The 26,214-nt window shown below is 46.9% G+C and overlaps 1 protein-coding gene across 1 annotated transcript; it reads left to right on the forward strand.

Annotated features, from left to right (window-relative positions):
• The first annotated feature begins 1,338 nt into the window (after positions 1 to 1,338).
• LOC140207749 (myelin-associated glycoprotein-like) lies at positions 1,339 to 24,546 on the forward strand. Its single transcript, XM_072276307.1, has 8 exons — positions 1,339 to 1,598; positions 11,369 to 11,743; positions 12,932 to 13,237; positions 16,423 to 16,680; positions 17,968 to 18,249; positions 21,768 to 21,861; positions 22,386 to 22,464; positions 23,292 to 24,546. Exons 1-8 carry the CDS (start codon positions 1,427 to 1,429, stop codon positions 23,379 to 23,381), a joined length of 1,656 nt encoding a protein of 551 aa, XP_072132408.1. The 5' UTR covers positions 1,339 to 1,426; the 3' UTR covers positions 23,382 to 24,546.
• Positions 24,547 to 26,214: the final 1,668 nt, after the last annotated feature.

Raw genomic sequence — 26,214 nt, forward strand, 5'->3', positions numbered from 1 at the left:
CCGGGTTTGCTTTCGTCCAAAAGAGCAATAAACATTTCTCACCGAAACCCATTAGATACCTCCTTTGTTGGTTTAGCTAATGGGGAAGGAAGAAGAATCAGTTTTCCTGTAATGAACTGGGAATTTTCATAAATGTACCGCTCGGAATAAATAGCGGCAACAATAGTGACAGAAGCGAAGGCTGCGAGACGTTCACAAAGTCCAGGAAAACAATCGGGATGTGCGGGGTGGGGAATGGAGAATAAATATCTCTCTCCACATCGATTATTATACACAACACACATTGACCTTGTCCGATAGAGGTTATTTTCACTCATGTAAAGAAAGAGCAGTACAGAAGTGTACCTGATCTCCGGATTGAATAAATAAAGTCCGAGATAGATACATAGGACCGTGATGGACAGAAATGGGCCCTTCGGCACAACACGACCTCCCCTGCCCAAGTCAGCTGAAAATGACATGTTCACTCTGAGTGAGTTCTCAGAAAGCCGGACGAAATAAACCCGTCACGGAGTCTTGGAACGAACCATAATTCGATGCAACTCACATTAAACGGGCAAATTCTGTTCTTTTTTGCCCCTGTCCATGTTCCCATTAACTGCCCGAGATTCCATCACGCATGCGCGCAGTTGGTGCAATTTACAACGGCAAATCAAACTAATAGTCTGAGGAGACAGCAGGCCGGCAGAAACACGTTAAAACAAAACTGTTCGGACTTAAACCTCCGCATTTTCCACACCCTTCAAAATCCGAGACAGACTATTGCAAAATATCGCCAATTCCGCAATCAATTAGCATTTTAATTGATGACAAGGTCCGAATCTCCTTAATTTAATTTTTCTTTGTTTGAAATTTTCTTTAATTTATGAGGGGGATCAGCGATTTAATATCTGCAAAAGTTTTCAACAATGAAGCGAAATATTTAATTTCTGCAAAAAGAAATGCGACCTTTCTCGTTAATTAAATTGTCTGAAAGATCATCGACAGGGCGTGGGCCGCGTGCGGCTGACATTGCTGCCGTCTGTGACGTCACAGGCGCCCAGCCTGACTCAAACCAGCGGCCATAAGGAACCGCACGTCGCAACACATGGCGGTCAAGCTAAGTTCAGTGAGGGCATCCACGTCTTCGGTGTTGTATTCGCTTCCGGAAAGAGTGAGGCCTCAGCAAGTGTGGGCGGTGGGCATATGGTGTAGATTCGCATGCATTAACCACAACAAGAAAAGGTTAAGGAAGATGCGTGAGTAGCATACCAGTATTGGTTTGAGAAAACAACTCTTTAGTTATTTTGGGGTGTTCCCTGGGTGTGTGCGTATCCAGCAACAGCTTATTGATCACTAACGTGCCAGCAGCCGGTATGAGCGGGGATCTCACAATACACAGCACCAACAGGCTGTCTTGACAGTCACAGTCAGCAGGGCTGGGTAGATGAGCGGAATAAGAGTTGACCATCAGCTGAACAGCCATTACCAAAGGCATCCCAGGTCGGGCGGATGGGAAAACAAACCGAGTATTCGACTCCCGAATCGGCCAGTGCGATCAGCAATGTTCATGGCCACGTGCGGCTCTCTGGTTCTTTTCCTCTTGACGCTTCCCGAAGGTAAAATTATTTAAGCATAGTTTGTGAATGGTGTTACCTAGCGCATGGGAAAATGTCGGAGAAATGGGAGCAAAAATCTTTACTAAGCTTGAAGCAGGGCAAAGAAGATATAATTATGATCCACAGAGTGTTTCATAAGTTTAGGGTTGACATATTACAGTTGAATACGTTGGTGTGCTGTTATCATTTGTTGCTAAACAAAGAAAGAGAGAGAGTGAGTGTGTGTGAGAGAGAAAGAGTGAGTCTGAGAGTGTGTGTGTGTAAGAGAGAAATAGATAGAAATAGAGATAGAGGAGAAAGAGAGTGAGAGAGAGAGAGAGAGAGAGAGAGACGTTGTTATCGCTTTTCACCGGGTGTTGGTTAACTTATAAAATATATTCTGCGCTAAGATAGATGACATTTATGTGAATTAGAAAGAAGAGTTATTGCATTACACATTTAAAAGCGCGTCTAGTGGGTAGCGCACTTATCTAAGAATAAATTATTTTAAATATAATAATAGTAATAATCTGTATTGATCCGTACCTATCAAAACATATCAACCGTTTTCCTTAAAATTCTGAGAAAGTGCCCGAATGTTTGATAAGACAAAAATATCTCTTACCAAAAGGAGAAATCACAAACAACCCATCAAAATATCGTCCTATTACTTGTTTACAAACTGTATATAAAATTGTAACACCATGTATCTCGCAACTACTCAGCACTCACTTAGATTACCATAATATACTTACAGAAGCGCAGATTCTTCAATTCTAAATCAAGTCCGGCCAAAAAGCAGAAATCTTTCACGCTGTTATACTGAGTGCCATAAAGCACTTGATTCTGCCCCACACGTGGTTAATAGAAGCTCTTAAAATATCTAAGCTACACCCAATACCTGTGAAATTCCCACAGTAACTGGTGAAGTATTGGGACACTATAATCTATTAATATCCGTAAAAGAACAACCGCCGTTTGCAAAATCACATGGAGCCGTTCCTGGTCGACTCTCTAAGCCCACTATTGTTTTGTACGGCTTTAAACCCGCTCTCTCGTTTACAGAATCGGGAGAAAATAGAGTATAAAATCAGAAATAAGCAACCGAATTATACATTGCCACCGGCTTCTACAAATTGGCGATTTAAAATTCACGCTTCTTCATCGTAAAGCAAACAATTAAGTCAAATATTAGAATTATTTGCTCATCAGGCTTGTTGAGGTAGGTATCTAGTACGTCTCTTCTTCTTTCTTCTCTTTCTCCATCTCCTCCTCCTCCTCCTCCTTTCCTCATCGCTGGTCTGCGAGTACTCCGTTAGTGCAGTGAGAATGGTCCAGGGACTGGGTTGCGTTCTGTGTGAGAGATGTGGGAATTCTATGAGAATTCCAGCCTCCAGGATAATCCCATCTACACCAGGTGCACCGAACCGCGACTCCTCGGGGAATGTGGTCAGGAACTGGAACTCCAGCTCGATTTCCTTCGGCTCACACGGGAGACTGAGGAAGTGATAGATAGGAGCTACAGGGAAGCCGTCACCCTCGCCTGCAGTGGGCGGGTTACTGGATGGTTGTCAGAAGGAGGAATGGAAATGGGTGGCCAGTACAGAGAACTCCCGTGCCGTTTCCCTCAGTAATGAGTATACTGTTATAGATACTGTTGAGCAGGACGAACTACCAGAGGGGAGCCGCAGCGCCGGGTCTCTGGTGCTCAGGGTCGGAAGAGAGGAGAGGTGAAGAGCACTGCAATATTGAGAGGAGAGTCCATGGATGGAGAAATAGTGGCGAGATTCTGTAGACGCGATGGAAACACCCGAATGGTGTCTTGCCTCCCAGATACCAGGGTCAGGGATATCTCGGGTCAGGTTCACGGCCTTCTGAAGGGGAAGGCGAACAGCTCGAAGTCTTGGCCCAAATTGGCAGCAATGACATAGGCAGGTTAATTGAGGAGGTCCTGAAGAGAGATGTCAGGGAGCGTGGTAGAAAGCTGAAAAGCAAGACAACAGGGTGATGGACTCTAGTTTGCTCCAGAGCCTCTCGCCAGTGATGGTAAGAATAGGAGAATTTGGCAGATAAATACGTGGCCCAGGAACTGGCGCAGGGGCCAGGGGACCAAATATCTGAATGATTGAGATTTCTGCTGGGGAAGGTACGACTTATACACATGGGACGGGTTACACCTGATCCCGAAGGAGACCAATATCTGTGCGGTCAAGTCTGCTAGAGGTCCTCTGGAGAGTTCAAACGAAATTGGCAGGGGGGTAGGAACCAGAATGACAGGGCTGAGGGTGGGGTAGTTGGTTAAGCAAATAGGAGCAGTGTGTAGTGAGACCGCTAGCAAGAATAGCCTGATGATGGGGCAACATCGTAGTCAAGGGGATGAGTTGAAACGTAAAAGGGGGACAAAGTGGAAAAGAGTGACGAATACAGGACTGCAGGTGTGAATTCTGACTTCACCGTCTACAACGATAGGTGGATGAACTTGTAGCACAGTTGTGGACTGGCAGGTCTGATATCTGATACAAGTCGAGGGACCGAGCAGTTTCCCTCCCACGCATTCGCGGGCCGGGTATCCAAGGCGGGACGCTGACACGGTGGGAGAACGTATGAACCGGCCGTCCCAGAGAACCCCGACGGGGTTGAGCGTACCCAAGCTCCCCAACCTGGGGGACACGGCTCCGCAGCGTGCCGTGGACTGATATCTGCTACCGGTGTGGCGAGACTGGCCATTTGGCCCGGTACTGCACCACGCCACAGCCCAGCGCAGCCACCGGGAAACGTCGAGCGGGCGGCGCCGCCTGAGACCTCCAGCAGAACCCCTCCGGTGCCGCCTCTCCGGGTGGACCGTTTGGCTGAAGAGCAAGGCTTGTCCACGGACTGCGTGGTGGAGGGCAGCAGATGCCTCGGAAACGGACCGGCCATCCGCGCCAGGGTGCTTAAAGACGGTGGTCCGGCTGGCGACCGTGCGCTGATGAGAGGGAAGAGGTGACTGCGCATCGTAGTGGGAAAAAACACAGTGGATCACGCGGTGTGGCTGGCCGACATCCGCGAGTCCTGCATCATTGTCCTGGACCTGCTGTCCCGCCGTGGGCCCGTGTGGCTGTACCGGGGACAACACTCTACCCCGGCGCCGAAGGGCGGCTCCAGGACGCATACCAGGCGGTGCACCAATAACTACCACCGGTCTCACAGCGGCCCGCCACAGTGCAGCACAGCCCGCAGCGGCGGAACGCAACACAGCGGACCCAGGGGCAAGGGACAGTGGCGGCAATTCAGTTTGCATCCGGCGGTGGTCTTATAGTTAGACAGCGACTGCACTCCATTCGAAGTTTGAAGAGATTTGATATGTCAACAAAAAACACTCAGAAACGTCTATAGCTGCACCGTGGAGAGCATTCTGACAGGCTGATCACTGTCTGGTATGGGGGGGGGGGGTGGGGGGACGAAGGGAGGGGGCTACTGCACAGGACCGAAAGAATCTGCAGATGGTTGTAAATCTAGTCAGCTCCATCTTGTGCAAGCCTACAAAGTACCCAGGACATCTTCAGGGAGCGGTGTTTCAGAAAGGCGGCGTCCATTATTAAGGACCCCCAGCACCCAGGGCGTGCCATTTTCTCACTGTTACCATCAGGTCGGAGGTACAGAAGCTTGAAGGCACACACTCAGCGATTCAGGAACAGCTTCTTCCCCTCTGCCATCCGATTCCTAAATGGTCATTGAACCCGTGAACACTACCTCCCTTTTTAATATATATCATGTTTGTTTTTGACGATTTTTATTCTATTCAATACACGTACATTGCAATTGATTTACTTATTTATTTGTTGTTGTTAATATTATTATTTCTTCCTCTATATTATGAAATAGCAATGAACTGCTGCTGCTAAGTTAACAAATTTCACGACACATGCCGGTGATAATAAACCTCATTCTGATCCTGGTCTAAATTTACTCAACTGTCAGATGAAACTTCCAAAGATTTTTTTTTTCATTATTGAAAAGAAAATTCAGCACTCCACGCGAGCATATGCATTCTGTTAAGAAGCACACACTACTAAGATTGAATGAAGTATAACCCAGAAACAATGAGGAAATGATCAGTACAACAGGAAAAGAAAATGACCAGGGGAAGAGTGTGACCCTCCTTGGTAGACATCCCCCAATCTGGGCAGACTGTTTCCCTCGGCGTTCAAGGAAGAGTTCAAGGAGTTGAAGACTTCTGCCCAGAATCGGGCTCCTTGTGCCGACACAGGACCACGTGGCTAACTTGAAAAGTATCAAAAACAGAATAAAAGACCAATAAACTGAAGACTATTAATGCAGAAAATGCCGAGAAAACAACCAGAAACAAACATTTCAGTTTCCTCCAGCAGTTTAACTGAATTTCATCACTTGCATAGGCACAATCACCTGGAAAAAGTCTTATTTACCACAATCTCCCTTTAAAATGCAAACTCATAAAAATCCCCTACCTCATTACAAATACAAGCCTGGTCCAGTTTTTGTCACAATGGCGGGGCATTGAGAGCAAGGGTGGACCCAAATGCATGACACAACTTGTGAGGTTACTTAGATTTAGTTTATTGTTCGATACCAAGGGAGGAAGGCACGAGCAGGAAATAGCGAACTGGACAAGGACTCAGGACTACGACTAGGCTGGAACAAGGGTCTGGGCTTGGACTCAGAATCGGCTCCCAGAACTGGAGGAGACATGAAGAGGCTAGGGTATGGACTCCGAGCCCGAGACTGGGCAAGGACCCAGTACCTGGGTCTTGCGTCGGGCTCGGACCCCAGAACCAGGCAAGGACATGACATGGGCTAGGGAGAGGAGGAACATGGAAAACAGAGCCTCGGTCTCGGGAGAGCAGGTACATGGAACCGTGGACACATACACAGAACACAGAGTCGGGACACCTCCTTGGGTACAAGACATAGGGCCGGTATTCACACACCGAACAGAGAGTCGGGACCCCACCTTGGGTACAAGACATAGGGCCGGGACTCATGACCCCCCGCGGGGCAACAGCAAGACGGCCTGACTTATCCCACGGAGGCGAGGACGAGACAAGACAAGACCAAAGCACACCAGACAGTACCTATCTAGCCCTGGCGATGGAACTAGACCGAAGTGCAGGCGGGAGCTGCAGACGAGGGCTAGAGGCGAAAGGGGCAGAGAAGGGATTCAGACAAGGGAGTAGGACAGGAATCACAGACCGCCAGGGCCAGGACTTGACTTGGTGCTTGCATGCCGCGAGGATCAGGACTGGACTTGGTGCTTGAATGCCGCCAGGATCAGGACTTGACTTGGTGCTTCAATGCCGCCAGGGCCAGGACTTGACTTGGTGCTTCAATGCCGCCAGGGCCAGGACTTGACTTGGTGCTTCAATGCCGCCAGGGACAGGCCTTGACTTGGTGCTTGAATGCCGCCAGGGCCAGGACTTGGCTTGGCGCTTGAATGCCGCCGGGACAAGGACTTGGCTTGGTGCTTGAATGCCGCCGGGACCAGGACTTGGCTTGGTGCTTGAATGCCGCCGGGACCAGGACTTGGCTTGGTGCTTGAACGCCGCCAGAGCCAGGACTTGGTTTGGAACTTGAACGCCGCCGGATCCAGGACTTGGCTTGGAACTTGAACGCCGCCGGAGCCAGGACTTGGCTTGGAACTTGAATGCTGCCGGAGCCAGGACTTGGCTTGGAACTCGAATGCCGCCGGAGCCAGGACTTGGTTTGGAACTTGAATGCCGCCGGAGCCAGGACTTGGCTTGGAACTTGAATACCGTCGGAGCCAGGACTTGGCTTGGAACTTGAATGCTGCCAGAGCCAGGACTTGGCTTGGAGCCTCCGAGTAGTGGCGAGCTCTCTACTCGGCTCGGGAACAGTAGACAGCGGTTCTTGATTCCCTCCGTCAGGTTAACTGACGGTCCCACCTCGGTTAGGAAACTTTGCAGGCTCGCTTTGGCGAGGTAACTGGACAGGGTTGCTCCGGTGAGAAGAGGCGAATTACCGGCACTCGCTTCGGCAGAGAGTAGGCTTGCTCCGGCCAGATGACATCAGCATACCGTACCTTGGATGACTTTGCAGACGCTCCCGCGCCGAACGGCTGAAAGCCGGAGACTATAAACTACCGGTTCAGCCGAGTGTTAATTGCCTCTAATCACCAAAGTCGAGGGGCATGGGAAAACAGGGAATCAACGGTCCGGATCGTAACATAAACAAGGTAAATTTAAAGGGACCCCGATCCGGACAATGACAATTTTCGAGTCTGGGTCCCGCAAATTGTATTCCGACAGATCCGTTATTGCAGACAGGACAATCCAGGATACCCGCCCAGACATAATAACACAGGATAAACAAACAAAGACCACTTACTGAATACATACAGCCATTCCAAACGCACAGAACATATGGAAACCGATATTCATGTAAATGTCCCTAAATCCACAATCCTAAACATCACTAGAATAGTCCGTAAGCTCCAAGCAATTGGGAAATGAGTGTGCGTGTTTATGCCCATAGCCCACGTTTTACCAGCTTGAGCTCAGAAAAGTTAGAGGTACTAAGTAGTGAGGGGGGTGGAGGGGACTAACTGGAAATATAAGGATGGATTTAAAGGGAAAGAGAGAATAAGAAAATTTAAGAAAGACAACAGAACCAACGGAGTAGAAAGCTCAAGAAGGGATCGTACAGTATGGCCAAGTGAAATAGGAACTGATACGGGAGGTGAGGGGAGTAATGAATTAAAAGTATTGTATATGAATGCACGAAGTACAAGAAATAAAGTGGATGAGTTTGAGGCACAGTTGGAAATTGGCAAGTGTGATGTTGTGGGAATAACAGAGACATGGCTTCAAGTGGACAGGGCCTGGGAAATGAATATTCAAGGATATACGTCCTATCGAAAGGACAGACTGATGGGCAGAGGGGGTGGGGTTGCTCTGTTGGTGAGGAACGATACTCAGTCCCTTGTGAGGGGGGGATATAGAATCAGGAGACGTAGAGTCAGTATGGAAAGAACTGAGAAATTCTAAGGGTAGAAAGACCCTAACGGGAGTTATCTACAGGCCCCCAAACAGTAGTCTGGATGTAGGGTGTAAGTTGAATCAAGAATTAAAATTGGCATGTCGCAAAGATAATGCTACAGTTATTACGGGGGACTTCAACATGCAGGTAGACTGGAGGAATCAGGTTGGTACAGGACCCCAAGAAAGGGAGTTTGTGGAGCCCCTCTGAGATGGATTCTTCGAGAAGCTTGTATTGGAGCCTACCAGAGAGAAGGCAATTCTAGATTTAGTGTTGTGCAATGAACCGGATTTGATCAGGGACCTCGAGGTAAAGGAGCCAATAGGAGGTAGTGACCATAATATGATAAGTTTTAATCTACAAATTGAGAGGGAGAAGGGAAAATCGGAAGTGTTAGTATTACAGCTGAACAAATGGAACTATGGAGCTATGAGGGAAGAGCTGGCCAAAGTTCAATGGAACAATACCCTAGCAGGGATGACAGTGGAACAGCAATGGCAAGTGTTTCTGGGAATAATGCGGAAGGTGCAGGATCAGTTCATTCTAAAGAGGAACAAAGATCCTAAAGGGAGTAAGGGGAGGCCATGGCTGGCAAGGGAAATAAAGGACAGTATAAAAATGAAAGCGAATAAGTATAACATAGCAAAGATGTGTGGGAAGCTGGAGGATTAGGAAACTTTTAAATAGCAACAGAAGATAACTAAAAAGGCAATACGCAGAGAAAAAATGAGGTACGAAGGTAAACTAGCCAGGAATGTAAAGGAGGATAGTAAAAGCTTCTTTAGGTATGTGAAAATGAAAAAAAAAGTTAAGACCAAAATTGGGCCCTTGAAGACAGAAACGGATGAACTTATTATGGGGAACAAGGAAATGGCAGACGAGTTGAACAGGTACTTTGGATCTGTCTTCACTAGGGAAGGCAGAAATAATCACCCAGATATAATAGTGACCAAAGGACCTAAGGGAATGGATGAATTGAAGGAAATTTATATTAGGCAGGAAACGGTGTTGGATAGACTTTTGGGTCTGAAGGCTGATAAGTCCCCGGGACCTGATGGTCTGTATCCCAGGGTACTTAAGGAGGTGGCTTTAGAAATCGTGGACGCATTGGTAATCATTTTCCAATGTTCGATGGATTCAGGATTAGTTCCTGTAGATTGGAGGGTGGCTAATGTTGTCCCACTTTTCAAGAAAGGCGGGAGACAGAAAACAGACAATTATAGACTGGTTAGTCTGACGTCAGTGGTGAGAAAGATGCTGGAGTCAATTATAAAAGATGAAATTACGACACATTTGGATAGCAATAACAGGATCAGTCTGAGTCAGCATGGATTTACGAAGGGGAAATAGTGCTTGACTAATCTTCTGGAATTTTTTGAGTATGTAACTATGAAAATGGACAAGGGAGAGCCAGTGGATGTTGTGTACCTGGACTTCCAGAAAGCCTTCGATTAAGCCCCACATAGGAGATTAATGGGCAAAATTAGGGCACTTGGTATTGGGGAAAGAGTATTGACATGGATTGAAAATTGACTGGCTGAGAGGAAACAAAGAGTAGTGATTAACGGGTCCCTTTCGGAATGGCAGGCGGTGACCAGTGGGGTACCGCAGGGTTCGATGCTGGGACCGCAGCTGTTTTGTAAATGATTTAGTTGAAGGGATTAAAAGTAACATTAGCAAATTTGCAGATGACACAAAGCTAAGTGGCAGTGTGAAATGTGAGGAGGACGTTATGAGAATGCAGGGTGAACTGGACAGCCTGGGTGAGTGGGCGGATGCATGGCAGTTGCAGTTTAATGTGGATAAATGTGAGGTTATCCGCTTTGGTGGTAAGAACAGGAAGGCAGATTATTATCTAAATAGAGTCAAGTTAGGAAAAGGGGAAGTACAACGAGATCTAGGTGGTCTTGTACATCAGTCACTGAAAGCAAACATGCAAGTACAGCAGGCAGTGAAGAAAGCTAATAGCATGCTGGCCTTCATAACAAGGGTAATTGAGTATACGAGCAAAGAGGTCCTCCTGCAGCTATACAAGGCCCTGGTGAGACCACACCTGGAGTATTGCGTGTAGTTTTGGTCTCCAAATTTGAGGAAGGACATTCTAGCTATTGAGGCAGTGCAGCGTAGGTTCACAAGGTTAATTCCCGGGATGGCGGGACTGTCATATGTTGAAAGATTGGAGCGATTGGGCTTGTATACACTGGAATTTAGAAGGATGAGAGGGGATCTGATGGAAACATATAAGATTATTAAGGGATTGGACAGGCTGGAGGGAGGACGCATGTTCCCGCTGATGGGTGAGTCCAGAACCAGAGGCCACAGTTTAAGAATAAGGGGTAGGCCATTTAGAACGGAGTTGAGGAAAAACGTTTTCACCCAGAGAGTGGTGTATCTATGGAATGCTCTGCCCCAGAAGGCTGTGGAGGCCAAGTCTCTGGATGCTTTCAAGAAAGAGATGGATAGAGCTCCTAAAGATAGCGGAATCAAAGGTTATGGAGATAAGGCAGGAACTGGATACTGATTGTGGATGATTCAACCATGATCACAGCGAATGGCGGTGCTGGCTCGAAGGGCCGAATGGCCTACTCCTGCACCTATGTCTATTGTCTATTGTCTGTCTATTGTCTATTGATATCAGTTTTGAATGTATATAATTATGGTGGCCGACTGTACATTAATGGGCCCACAAAGCTCACAACCAGTTATTTTCCACACTTGAAATGGTTTTGAATGAGCTTCTGGAGGAAATAATTACAGATCCTGTTTCTCATTTCCAGTTTCTACACAAATGACGATGACGATGCAGCAAAACGTTTCGACGGTAGTGGGAGCTTGTGCCGAGATCGATTGCGCCTTTCGCATTCCCGACTTTCCCAGCAGACTGCGGGCACAGTGGTTGACAACCAGATTTCGAAATACCCGACTTGAAGCCGTCTTTGAATATAATTTCAGTAGTCTCACTTTTTACCGTCGCAGCTCGATCGACCGAGCAGATTTCAGCGGCAAACCTGAAAAGGGAGACTGTTCTCTGCGAATAAATGATGCCAAGCAGAGAGACGAAGGTTCATATATATTCACGGTAGATATCTACACGACCTTTCCCATTACGACCCATCGACCCGGAAGCTCACAATCCTTTCTCACTGTTTGGGGTGAGTGGTCCTAGTTTGTTTTGTAAACTTTCTCCAATTGTGCTTTCATGTAGATGTGAAGTCACGTCGGCGAGGAGAGGACGCTGCTAGACTGGTGACTACACACGCCATCCATTTTCATTACTAACGTGCAGTTATATCCGAATGCTAGAGTTTTATTAAATTAACTGAACTTCATAATCTCATAATCTGGGTATAACGCCAATCTGTCATGGCCAGCATCGCGTTTCTCCGGGCAATTTACACACGAAAGGGCAGAAACGATGTTTTCCTTCACTGGTTAAGCACAGAACACGAGTGAATATAGAAACACGCCGTGTGTGTTTTCATCTGGGGGTTGTACGGGCCCCTGCTGACGTCTCCACCTCGGTCAACTACCGCCTTAATGCGGCAGCTCCCTCCCCAAACACAAAGACCACCAGGTGTTCGTTTGAAATACGTACCGATGTTTTCAGCGCCAGCGAGAGAACAGGTTCGTTGATTGAGAGTAGGGAGGCTGCGGGGAAGCAAGTAGGGTAAGGAATTCAGACGATTGCACTGGGGGACAGCGTAGATTAGATGGAGCGAATGGTCCTACTCTTGGCGTTATACTGTCATACAGCTCAGAAACGGGACCTTCGGCACCCCGCGTTCACGCTGATATTTCCGCTCATCTGCCGCGATTTTGCTTTCCCGCAGTAGGGCCATACCTCAAGCACCTCACTGAGCGAGGTGGAGACGTCAAGTGGGGCATAGTTTATCGTAAAATAGTTATTACTAGGCAGTTTTACGTAACGTCTTTCTCTGCATAGACCTGCCCCCCAGTCCTCTTTTAAAAATCTGTCTCTCTGTAACGCACGTGCCTTGATTTTTACACACTCTTACCATGGGATAGCATTTTCACCCTCTCCCCAACCCGGGCCTCTTCTCTAATTCCATCAGGTCACCGCTCCTTGGAAAACAAACCAGTTTGCCCAATCTCTGCCCATAACTCCAGCTCTCCAATCTAGTCAAAGGCCTGGTGAATCTCCGCTGCACTCTCCCCGGAGCACACACTACCTTCCTCTGGCGGGCCGACCATTACCATACGCAAAACTCCGTGCTGAAGGGAGACAGTGAAATAGCGAGGTGTCATGATTTCTACGTTTCTTTTACTTATATCTGTATTATTGAAATTTACACCCTTCTGAACGCGTTCTTCTGTTCTAGAAAAGCCCCGGATCTCGGTTGGTGAGGATCTGATCGCTGGACAAAGGGCGCGTTTGACCTGCTCCATTCCCGACAGCTGTTCCAGAGACAAACTGGAATTAAAATGGATAGTTTCAGATCACGTGGTTACGGCACAGGACAGCAAAGCGGAAGGGAAGGTTGTCAGTGAAGGTCCTGGCACTCGGGTGGTGACGTCGGCGCTCACGTTCACTCCCTCACTCGCTCATCACGGGGAATCTCTGGGATGCGCTGTTTTAGCGAAGGGCGTCCAAAGGGCCAAGGAAACTATTACCATGGACGTTAAAGGTAAGCATGTGTTCTCAAAGAGGAAACGGGACACGAGAAAATATATGAATGTTTGCTGCCTCCTCAGGTGTATCAATTCCTGGTGTGTCTGTCCAGTGTTGTCACGAAATTAATCGAAACACACGGCGCACTGCTGCCCTACACGGGCGGTCAAGTTACGAAACTGAGATTTCACTCAGTAACACTTTGCTGGTAGTTCTGTGAAATGCTGTTAGTATACAATTTTGATCCAGTTTTAATCAGTGGACCGAGGTTTGAACAGAACGGCTGAAAATAGCGGCAGAATAGGCGGCTCTGCTCATTAGCACAGTCGGGATCGGTTGCGCATTGTGGCCTCTCTTACACTGGAGGAACCAAGCGCCCATTCGCTTTGCGGGGAAATACCTGAGACTGCGGGAAGAATGCTGAGTTTCCCGTTACCCGCTACTTTAATTATCCCGGCAATACTGGAGACTGCGGGAAGAATGCTGAGTTTCCCGTTACCCGCTACTTTAACTATCTCTCCTACTCCCGCGTCCGTGACCTTCCGCACTGTCACAAAGAGACCCAATGCAATCCTAAGGAACGGAATGTTTGCGAATCTTGCAGTTAGCCGCCTTGATATTAATCTCCCCAGTTATAGATGACTCCTCGATCATGCTGTTTGTCTGATGAAAGGTTGTATTTGTCGGTCAGTCTCCCTCACCTTCCAACTGTATTTTCTGGCCTATTGCGCATGACCCATCGGTCAGATTGATAAGATTATATTCTCTTTACAAATTAACGACACATTCCTCATTCAGTAGACTTAACCGACATTTAATGGTTAAATATTTGACACCATCATAGGAAAGTGTTCCACTGTTCGCTACCTCCCAGTACTACCTCCCCCCTCCCTTTCAGTCACATGTCCGGAGCTGTTTCGCCTTCTTTCTCATATCCGATTGATCTCAGCCCCGCAAGATTAATTATTTTATTTTTATATTTATGCTGATTATCCTGTTATTTTTCTCTGATGTTTCCCATTTTTATATCGCATATTTATGTTCTTAACCTTATTCATCTCTCTGCCATGTCGATCTTTACCCATGTCCTCCCGTCTATTGAGGGACACGGATCCCACATTTCTCTGTGGCTGGGAATTACTCGGTTCCACCTCTCCCAGTGGATAAGTATCGTATCGCTCTGTCATGAATATCTTATCCTGTGTCATCTGTATGAATAAACCTCTTCCCGAGATCCAGCGGACGGAAATACCCGGCGGATGGAGACGTCACAATGTCACACACGTCATCGAGACGTTAATCCATCTGTGCCCATCTGCCTCGTGCACTCAACCTCACGCGATAGTCAGACCATTGCAACATGAAGCCAAGAGCATCCCTGTGTTCCCCCTGTCTTTCTTCCTGAGACGGGAACAGTGCCCAATGTCCCCGGTGTTGTCACCACAAATACACCCATTGTCATGTGTTGGCTCGTATTTTCAAATCCTCTTGGAGTAAGGACCAACGCACATTTTGCTGCCTTTAATTTTTGTCTCACCAATTATCTTTGCTTCCAATGAACACTTATTTGCGAACATTTGGGCAAACTCTCCCAACCCAAGTCGATAACTTACATTTATCGAACTGAAGCTGCTCCTGCCATGTGCTTTCCGACTCATTCAACCTCTCTAAATGTACTGTACGTGAAACCATTTATTGTGACTTCTGACAGCTCCTGCCCCGTTTCCTATCTCGTGTCGCTGTCAGAAACACGGCAAAATCCGACAATCGCAACGAAACGGACAGACTATTATTTAAATGGGGAAAGAATTCAAAGTTCTGAGATGCAACGAAACTTGGGAGTCCTCGTACAGGATACCCTTAAAGTTAACCTCCAGGTTGAGTCAGTAGTGAAGAAGGCGAATGCAATGTTGGCATTCATTTCTAGAGGAATAGAGTATAGGAGCAGGGATGTGATGTTGAGGCTCTATAAGGCGCTGGTGAGACCTCACTTGGAGTACTGTGGGCAGTTTTGGTCTCCTTATTTAAGAAAGGATGTGCTGACGTTGGAGAGGGTAGAGAGAAGATTCACTAGAATGATTCCGGGAATGAGAGGGTTAACATATGAGTCCGCTCTTGGACTGTATTCCTTGGAGTTTAGAAGAATGAGGGGAGACCTCATAGAAACATTTCGAATGTTAAAAGGCATGGACAGAGCGGATGTGGCAAAGTTGTTTCCCATGATGGGGGAGTCTAGTACGAGAGGGCATGAGTTAAGGATTGAAGGGCGCCCTTTCAGGACAGAAATACGAAGAAATTTTTTTAATCAGAGGGTGTTGAATCTATGGAATTTGTTGCCACGGGCAGCAGTGGAGGCCAAGTCATTGGGTGTATTTAAGGCAGAGATTTATAGGTATCTGAGTAGCCAGGGCATCAAAGGTTATGGTGAGAGGGCGGGGCAGTGGGACTAAATAGGAGAAAATGGATCAGCTCATGATAAAATGGCGGAGCAGACTCGATGGGCCGAATGGCCTACTTCTGCTCCTTTGTCTTATGGTCTTATGGTCTTATGGAAACGCCATGTTGATGGAGCAGGGGTAGGAGGCTTTTCTGACAACTGGATGTGAATTTCACTTGATTATGCCCCGACACACTTCGAATTCACAATTGGTGTAAATACCCACAGTAAAATAATCCCTGTTGATTAGAGCGTACGGCATTATTGATTAGAGTAACGCGGGAACGGAGGGCCCGGTGAGCTTCGGGAAAGGGCGGGAAACATTCCTTGTGAGACGCTTGAGGAACCAACGGTGTTCCTGAATTGTCAGAGTCCGGATTAACAAAGGAGCCAGAAAACCCAGTTACACCACGTCCGATTTATTATTATTATTTTTATTATTATGATTATTGTTGTTGTTGTTATTGGTGGTATTATTATTATTATTATTATATGCTACCAGTCACGTGGCAGAAGACTAACGCCATTGGACTGCTCAGTACAATTCCGATCGTTTCCTGTATTTCAGGGCAGACAGAATTCCTGCCCATTGTTGGTTTCACATACTGTAAGACGCCTCGTCATAGTTGTGGTTGGGTAAAAGTGATATAGCTTAAAGGTTTTCAGAAAGGAAACATTTTTAATGAATACTAAGTATGGAACACTGAATTTAAATCGATTTGATTTTCGAAGGAGAACATTTATTATTCTATGTTTTATTTCAGAACTTCCTCAGAAACCGACCGTCAATCGGTCAGTGGTCGCGCTGGAAGGCAGCTCCATCTCACTGTACTGCAGAAGCTGGGGGACAATTCCCGTCACTTTACTTTGGGTGAGAAATGGAGAGGATATCGGTGCATCTTCGACCGGAGAATTGAAGGTGCTTCTGCGTGATGTCACATCAGTAGACGAGGGGAAATATTGGTGTTTGGCTGTAAACGACGTGGGCGTCTCCAACAGCTCTACCAGCGTTTCCGTTCAGTGTGAGTGTGGGTGATATTCTACTCAGGCAGTCGCCTCCTCGCTCTCTGCGTCCAAGTTCGGCCCACTGGTTTGTTCGCTTCTTTAGCAGAGTAGGACACGGCACCGCACCCCATCGCAAGTGTCGGCTGGTTTCCAGGGTCAATAGAGTTCAAAGGTGAGCTGAGGGCAGTCTGCAAGTGTCGGCTGGTTTCCAGGACCTACATACCACACCCGCAGTTTACTCACCCTCGCTAAGCGCACGTCTTTGGAATGAGAAGCAAGCGGAGCACCGGCAGGAAACGCTCCCGGTCACGGGGAGGATGCATAATCTCTTTACAGACGATGGCAAACAAGAGAAAATCTGCAGATGCTGGAAATCCGAGCAACACACACAAAATGCTGGAGAAACTCAGCAGGCCAGGAAGCATCTACGGAAAGGATCCTGATGAAGGGCCTCGGCCCGAAACGTCGGCTGTACTCTTTTCCGCAAATGCTGCCTGGCCTGCTGAGTTCCTCCAGCATTTTTTTCTGGGTTACAGACGATGGAAAGCTTTTCCCTCGCCTCTACGCCCCCTTGTCACTTCTATTGACGTAGCCAGTTAAACATGAGTCCTGACGCTCAATCGATCCCGGTTCAGTCCTGAACCCCGCTACTGACTCTGGGGATTTGCCATATATTTCTATCGCTATGACCACCTAGATTTCCACTCATACCTAAATTTGCTACGAAATCCCCAAAATCTGATTGATTTTCCTGGCAACCTTAAATTTACTGGAATATCTCAGCGTGTATGTATGAAACGCAGGAACATAGGAGTTCTGAATTGTCTTACTACTAATTTCCCGCCAACTTCCTGTGACAAAAGTCACCTTATCTGAACAAATCACACGCAGCGGACGCTATTTAAAAACTTTTTGCACTGAGAACAGTGCGGTGCCTAATGGCCACTCAAGTGCTCACGTCTGACGCAGGTTAGAATCTGTTTTATAACACTCTCCCGTCGCAATGAAGTGGCTCAGTGTCCCAGATAAACGAAGGGAGCCCCGGGTATTTTCTCGATTTGTTCTTTAAGAGTTGTCCCATCTAAGCGGCTGCCCCGAATAACCGATCGCGCAATTAACCGAAACCGCTGTATATAATTATCGTTATATATTTGGTAATATTATATATAATTAACTAGTAATTGCCGTTTTGCAGTTTTTTTTACATAATTCAGTAAAATCAATCTACATTTAGAGTGTGTTCCGCAGCGTGAATTTGTCACCAGTTGTAAGCATTCGTTTCTCGCTTGTCGTTCCATATCCAGACAGACCCAAAACTGAACTGGCGTGCACCAGCACTGGGACCGTGACGAACTGTGTTTGCAAGGTCAGAGCCAACCCTCCGGCAAACGCTTCATGGAGCATCGACGGGGAAGCCCTGGCGGAGCTCAGGTCGGAGGATGTGGTCGCGGTCTGGGAGACGGACGGGAACGTGATACGGAGCTCAGTGAATCTGACCCGTGCAGATAGAATGGGAAATGCGATTTCATGCTCTGCAGGGAATACCCACGGTTACCGCGCCTCTGAATACCCGCTCCGTTCCGAGGGTGCATATTATAACTATCAGTAATTTGAGGGAGTGAGAATTGTGAACCAGATTTTCTCCTATTTAGTCAAATTTACCCAAATCAAGTCAGTAGATGAAGCAAAGTCCATTTGGATTAAAGACTGACTGTCAGACAGTAACACACATAAAATGCCGGAGGAAATCAGCAGGTCAGGCAGCGTCTGTGGAAAAGCGCACAGTTTCGTGCCGAGACCTTTCATCAGTCCTCCAGTGTTTTCTGCTCAGTTCCTGCTGAGCTCCTCCAGCATTTTGTGTGTGTTGCTTGGATTTCCAGCATCTGCAGATTTTCTCTTGTTTGTGATCACAGAGTAGCGCCCAGCAGAATTAGACCCGACGGCTTTTCATATCCATGTTGACTAACAAGTATTTACAATACTAATATCATTTTACTTGCTATTTGTCGTAGACTTCTATGCGCTTACAAATTAACGGCTCAACGAGATATTTCCTGTTTCCTTCACTAACTTCTCACTTACTGCATTTCACAATCCAACCACCCCCGGCTGAAGAAATGCGTTAAATCTCCTCCGACTGTTTTACACCTCGCCTTAACCCCGTGCCCTGCAGCTTTCCATACCTTTGATATGAGGATAAATCTGCGCTCTCTGTCCATATACCCTGTGGTCAGAAAGGCACTGTGGTCAGTGGCAACGGGTGGTCAGAGCTCCTCCGGCCAATATTCTTGCCAGGAAGTTTGGTATTGAGTGAGCATAACCTCAGCCGATTCATCGTGAATTCCTGGTGCCCGACAGCATCGATGGGCACCTGACAGCTGACTTTCAAATGGCCACATGCTGTAAATGTATATAAACTATATTTTAAACATATCTAAGTCGAACGTTTAGGAATAGCTAATTTATTAATTATTGAAAGAAGACAATGCGAATGACGTTCGTGATTAAATCATATGTCAACTTTGACATGAAGTTAAAATTGACTGTGATTTCCAGACAGACATTGGCGGAGAGAGGATTGGATCCCAAAGAGAATTTTGTCTTGGACCTTCAGTTTACCGCGCAAAAGGCGGCTGAACGTGGGTTACGGATAAAGGTCTTTCTAGAGCCGTATGACGTGGGAACACGGTTTCGATCCATTAAGCTCGTTCTGGTCGTAATTCTCCACTCATCCGACATTAACCCAATTTTAAATTATCTCTACATGCTCATAACATCCCCTACCACAACCCATATTCCACCAGTTATGAACACTAGAGTCAATTTAGGGTGGAATGTGGAAGCTTTACAGAGGGAGCAAAATAGGTTTCCCAGCGTGCTGTCCGGGTGAGTGAGCATGTTTTATGAGAATAGACTGAGTGAATTGGGATTATCTTTTCACTTTGGACTGAAGGGACATGAGTGTTATGGTTCGGTCCGTGAAGTCCGCGTTCTGGTTCACAGTGCAGTCCATCGTTCCTTATTCCAGGTTTTCTGGTTTTCTCTTATCGTGTTGTGTCCCTTAATTGAGGCACATGATTCTCATTTTGGGCTGGCTACATAAACAGCTCCTGGGTTCAACTTCAGGTGCTGGACTGTTCCCTCCCCTTCCCCTTACTTCTGAAGTCTCGCCTGCTACCTTCTCGTGTGTCCTCGCCTGTAACGCCGTCAGGTTCAACTGCCAGGGCAAGATCGGGACCTTGCTGTGTCTAGATAAGGAACTGTCTTTCGTTGTTTGGAACTGTGTCCTCACCTTCGCTAGGTAGGTCCGGCCGTTTGCCGCTACCTTGAGTTGAAACTGTCTCTGTGTCCACGCCTTCGCTAGGTAGGCCCCACCGTTTTCCACTACGTTGTTTTGGGAACCGTCTCGTCGTTTTCAGCATTCTGTGTATGACACCCGGCCCTACGACCTGTTCCCAAGGAGGAGTCCCGGCTCTGTGTTCCATGTTCCTGGCTCTCAAGACCAAGGATCTGCGTTCTGTGTTCCTGTTCTCCCTCGACCAAGGCTCTGCGTTCCTGTTCTCCCTCGACCAAGCCAAGGCTTCGTGTTCTCGTCCTGTCCATGTGCCTCGCTCAGGCCAAGAATACCTCGCTCTGCCCGGTACTGGCTTCCCTCGTCCTGTCTAGGAGTCTCACGTCCAGTCCTGTTGCCACTCCTTGTACCGTAGCCACGTTTTGTCCTCGCCTAGATCCGGGGACCGAGCCCGAGTCAAGACCCAGGTTCCGGGCCCCTGTCCAGTCTCTGGCTCGGAGTCTTTGTACAGGTTCCAAGTTCCTATTTCCTCGACCACTTCCCGGTTTCCTAGTCTAGTCCTAGCCCAGGCCCTGTACAATATCCTAACCTCGTCCAGGGCCTGTGTCTTGTCCAGCGTCGTTTCTTCCCCACTTTCCTTGCTTACTTGACACGCCCAGTCCTGTTCCTAGTACTTCAGTGTGTGTGTGTCTTACATTTGGGTTCGCTCCCAGCGGCCCGCCCCCCATGAAAATGAGAGGAGACTCGATATTTTTTTTTAACTGTTGACTGAAGAGACATGAGAGGAGACTGGATAGTTTATTTTTTTCACTGTTGACTGAAGAGACATGAGAGGCGACTGGATAGTTTATTTTTTCACTTTGGACGGAAGGGACATGAGATGAGACTCGATAGATGTTTAGCAAATGTTAAGTGACATGGATTGCCACATAGTTTTCCCCTACGGGTGCAAATGGATAATACGAGAGGATAATAATTTTAAGGAGATTAACGTATGGGGGGGGTGGTAGGTAGATGTCAAAATGAAGTATTTACCACAGACAGTGATAGGTGCGCGGGACCTCTGCGAGGGTACTTGCAGACGCAGACGTATCGGCGACATTGAAGAAACTTGGGTAGGCAGATGGATGGTAGAAAATGGACTATAAGAGAGAAGTGTTACGTGATAATAGAGTCGGCGAAGAAGACGGCACAACATCGGGGTCTGAAGGGATGAATTGTGGTGTAGTGTTCTGCTCGAGATTTTAATTCGGCTTTGGGTGTAGAACCCGGAGGACACCCGCCGGTCACCGAGAGAAGGCAAAAATCTACCTACAGTACTGGAGGTCAGAATGAACCTAGATTTCTGGATTAATATTGTAATAACTGAACTTGTTGCGCCAGTTTCTTCGCCTTTTCGAAGAACCAGCTGCTAACGTCAGTAGCTTTTGGCGCGTGATCATGGCCGTAACTTCTTTGAATCCTTTATGTGATTTGCAATGATGTTTGATAACTGCTCCTTTTTTGTGGCTAGTTTGCGCATAGTTTCATTTACGTACGGTGCAGTGAGAGGATTTTCATACACACCACGTTTTCCAGTGAGTAACATACCAGATAAAACCACGGAGCCTCTAATAGTCTCTTAAAACGTGCAATAGGGGTGGTCTTTGTGCTCACATTTCACAAGAGAGCTGCGGGAGGAATCGCAAATTACAATCATGTAGACATAACATGCGGTGAATTCTTTTTTAGGGGATGGGTCTGCATTCTGAAAGCACGTTATCAAAATATCAGTTCTGATGGCTCATTCCGTGCCCTTGTTCGCCATTTCAGGAACAGAATTCCGGACGATCTGCTTGACAGCAGGCGGGGTGGGAGCCGGCTTTGTCATTCTGATTGTCGTCCTGTGCACGATTGCAGTGTGCCGGTATGTATGATTTGTAACCCAGGGGAGGTAGTGCCCAATGCCAACCAGTTTCGGTAAATAATCCAAATTTCGTTCATTGCCACTCAAAGGAGAATCTGACCATCTGCCTTAAAGGAGCAATAAACTGGAATTTAGAAGGACAATTTCAGAGGCCGAATTAAGACAGCGTGGGATTGAACAATGAATTCTACATACGTTGTTCCACTTAATTCGATGTTTCCTTGTGTTTTCACTCCGAAAACTTCGAACATTTTTGTTTGTATTTTAAACGACCACGCTCTGTAAACATGCTCACCCGTTTTTAATTTGGGCAAACATTAAAGGCTGTACAATAAATAACCCTCACGTTTACTTTGTGCGCGACATGATAAGGCGGCTCCACTCGAACTATTCTGAACGAGAATGCCGGGGGATAAACCATAAGAGACACAGTTATTGAAATATTGCTCCTCGTCGCGGTGCCGCTGCAAATCATTTCTATGGTTTGCAACCAATTTGTAACCCGTCTCTGTTTGGTGCTTTAGGAAGCAACGACAGAAAGCTGCAGCTGTTTCCGAGTTTTCGATCGTCTACAGTACTGTGACGCCTTCAATAAATTTCATGGTAAGCAGCGTCAAACTGGAGTGACATTTTCATGTAACGTAGTTTGCTTTTATTCAGCCGGTTATACTTCACAGGCAAGAGAGTCGTTGCAAATAGTGTTGTGATACTTGGCGAGGCCGTGCTGATGGCTGTATTGGTGGGAATGAGGAGCCGATGGGCCGCTGGACACTGAAGGAATGGCAAATATCTTCTTTCACATTTCGATGCTCTTTTGCTTGGTCTTGCCTTGATATTTGCTAAAAACGCTTTCTCTTTTTCGTTGCCTTGATAAGAAGAATTGAATCAGCTACTAGGTTTAGTGTTTTAATATTACGCTGCTGCTCTGCAGCCGTTTGGGAAATTAGTAACCCACCATCAATCAGGGGGTCATAATCTATTGGTGTAAAGTTTACACGGTGTTCTCGTTATATCGTGGGTTTCCCGTGAGTTCCATCCCCGACACCCACCCTAAATGTCAAAGGTCACAATGGAACGACTTGCAGCTCCGTGACAAAAATGTATCAACGTGGCTTGAGTGGACAGACTAAAGAGACGTTAAGGTGTCTGGATTTGGAGAGAAAGCAGAGGGGAATACGGCTGATCTGATGTGAAGAGTAAATGAGCGGTGGTTGGTGGGATAATCCAAAATTCAACGTAATTATCTTATTGTCTTCAGAAAATATAATGGAACTCCCATCAAAATATAATGGAACTCCCATCAAAATATAATGGAACTCCCATCCAGAATTGAAAAGATTTTCATCCGGATTTCGCTTGTGTCCATTCTTCACTTCCAAGCCAAATATAAGCTTTGTCTTTATGTGGAATACAAATATGTTCTCTTGCAGGGCGTCGCCCAGGAATCGTGTCGTGTTGGCGACTCGCAGCCGACTCAAAGAGACGAGATCGTCTATGCTGATATCAAGTTCCGGAAGTGAAATGTACAGCAACTGCTTTGGACTGAAGTTTCTCACCGGTGATAATGTAGCTCATGGAACATCAAACGGCAGAGCAAAGGAGCTCTTCGTTCACCGTGATCCGCCCAACTGACGAACCTAATGACGCCTGATCCCTTCTGTCCTGTCATTGGTCGGAACCACCGTCTTCATTTGCATATCTATCGGCATTCCAAGCGTCTGTATCGTATTTACTCCGCTACAGAGCGTCCAGACACCCACCACTCTCCGTGTAGAAACACCCGACCCGTACATCTCCATTTTAGCATTAAAACCGTTTGCTTTCGCCTTAGACATTTCCGCCATGGGGAAAAGATGCCGGTTTTCAATCGATGCCTCTCGTAATTCTATAAAAGATTTACAGGTCTCCCCTTAGTCTCCAAAACTGTAGAGGAAACAAACCAAGTTTGCACAACCTCTCTTTAAATCCCTTATCCTCTAATCCAGGTAGCATTCTGTTGAACCCGTTCGGCACCCACCCAGCGCCTCCACAACACATAATGGGGGAAGAAGAATTCTGCACTGTGCTTCAATTGCGGCTGAACCAGCGATTTATCGAGCTGTCTTCCTTACTGCCCAAACTACCTTTTATGGAGATATGGTTCCATTGTCCCTCTGTGCAGCGACGCTGTTAATCGCAAATTCATTAACTGTGTCCCTCCCCTTTACTCCAGACCTCCCAATGCACAACACCTCACACTTGCCCGAATTAACTTCCATTTGCCCATATCTACATCAGATAGACAGTGCTCTGTTATTCGGCAAAGCACTACGCTATCCATTAAGGCAACAATCTTTGCGTCATTACCAACATCACAAACACACTCTACCAAGTTTCAGCCAAGCCCCATGCAGTATGTATAGAGGTACCAACCCGGGTCCCTGAGGGACACCGCCAGGTAAAGTTTGAGTCAGAGTAAGATCTAACGACCACTACACTCTGTCTTCAATAGGAAAGGCAATTCTGTATCCAAACAGCCGAGTGACGCTGCTTCCTATAAGTTAGCAAAGATGATCCTGAAATCGCCGAGCACTAGAAGACCCGCGAGTTTTAAAATCTATGGTTTATACAGCGTTTAGTAACAAACAAGTTACTTGAAGCAAATTTATGGAGACAAGGTTTTGAATAAAAAATATTTATAGTATGCTCTACATCAAAGTGGGAACATAACCGCGCGGTAAGAGAGCCACTATCTTACAGCGCCTAAGATCCCTGTTGAATTCTGCTGTCTGGTGGTGTTTGTGTGTCGAGTTCCAAAATTCCCCATGTGAACGGAGGTGGAGTGGGATCCTCGGATATTCCACTTTCCTGCAAGATTCCCAATACGCGTCTCGACGGTTCAATAGAAATTAGGCCTTTATTTCCATTAGAAAGTAGAACATAGAACATAGAATAGTACAGCACAGTACAGGCTCTTCGGCCCACAATGTTGTGCTGACCCTCAAACCCTGCCTCCCATATAACCCCCCACCTTAAATTCCTCCATATACCTGTCTGGTAGTCTCTTAAATTTCACCAGTGCATCTGCCTCCACCACTGACTCAGGCAGTGCATTCCACGCACCAACCACTCTCTGAGTAAAACACCTTCCTCTAATATCCCCCTTGAACTTTCCACCCCTTACCTTAAAGCAACGTCCTCTTGTATTGAGCAGTGGTACCCCGGGGAAGAGGTGCTGGCTATCCACTCTATCTATTCCTTTTTAAAATCTTGTATACCTCTATCATGACTCCTCTCATCCTCCTTCTCCCCAAAGAGTAAAGCCCTAGCTCCCTTAATCTCTGATCATAATCCATATTCTCTAAACCAGGCAGCATCCTGGTAAATCTCCTCTGTACCCTTTCTAATGCTTCCACATCCTTCCAATAGTGAGACGCCCAGAAATGGACACTGTACTCTAAGTGTGGCCTAACCAGAGTTTTATAGAGCTGCATCATTACCCCGCGACTATTAAACTCTTTCCCTCGACTTTTGAAAGCTAACACCCCATAAGCTTTCTTAATTACCCTATCCACCTGTGAGGCAACTTTCAGGGATCTGTGGACATGTACTCCCAGATCCCTCTGCTCCTCCACACTACCAAGTATCCTGCCATTTACTTTGTACTCTGCCTTGGAGTTTGTCCTTCCAAAGTGCACCACCTCACACTTCTCCGGGTTGAACTCCATCTGCCACTTTTCAGCCCTCTTCTGCATCCTATCAATGTCTCTCTGCATTCTTCGATAATCCTCTACACTATCTACAACACCACCAACCTTTTGTGTCGCCTGCAAACTTGTCAACCCAACCTTCTACCCCCACATCCAGGTCGTTAATAAAAATCACGAAAAGTAGAGCTCCTAGAACCGATCCTTGTGAGACACCACTTGTCACAACCTTCCAATCCGAATGTACACCCTCCACCACGACCCTCTGCCTTCTGCAAGCAATCCAATTCTGAATCAACCTGGCCAAACTTTCCTGGATCCCATACCTTTTGACTTTCTGAATAAGCCTACCATGTGGAGCCTTGTCAAATGCCTTACTAAAATCCATATAGATCACATCCACTGCACTACCCTCATCTATATGCCTGGTCACCTCCTCAAAGAACTCTATCAGGCTTGTTAGAGACGATCTGTCCTTCACAAACCCATGCTGACTGTCCCTGATGAGACCATGATTCTCTAACTGCCCATAGATCCTATTTCTAAGAATCTTTTCCAACAGCTTTCCCACCACAGACGTAAGGCTCACTGGTCTATAATTACCCTGACTATCGCTACTAAGTCTTCTGAATAAGGGGACAACTTTTGCCTCTCTCTAATCCTCCGG

The sequence above is a fragment of the Mobula birostris genome, chromosome 13, assembly GCF_030028105.1.
Source record: "Mobula birostris isolate sMobBir1 chromosome 13, sMobBir1.hap1, whole genome shotgun sequence".
In the NCBI taxonomy this organism is placed as follows: Eukaryota; Metazoa; Chordata; class Chondrichthyes; order Myliobatiformes; family Myliobatidae; genus Mobula; species Mobula birostris.

Coding starts and splice junctions, on each gene's coding strand:
- LOC140207749 (XM_072276307.1), top strand. CDS start 1,427: ATGAGCGGAATAAGAGTTGACCATCAGCTGAACAGCCATTACCAAAGG. Junction 1,599..11,368: donor CCTCTTGACGCTTCCCGAAG/GTAAAATTATTT, acceptor TCTCATTTCCAG/TTTCTACACAAATGACGATG. Junction 16,681..17,967: donor TACCAGCGTTTCCGTTCAGT/GTGAGTGTGGGT, acceptor TTCCATATCCAG/ACAGACCCAAAACTGAACTG.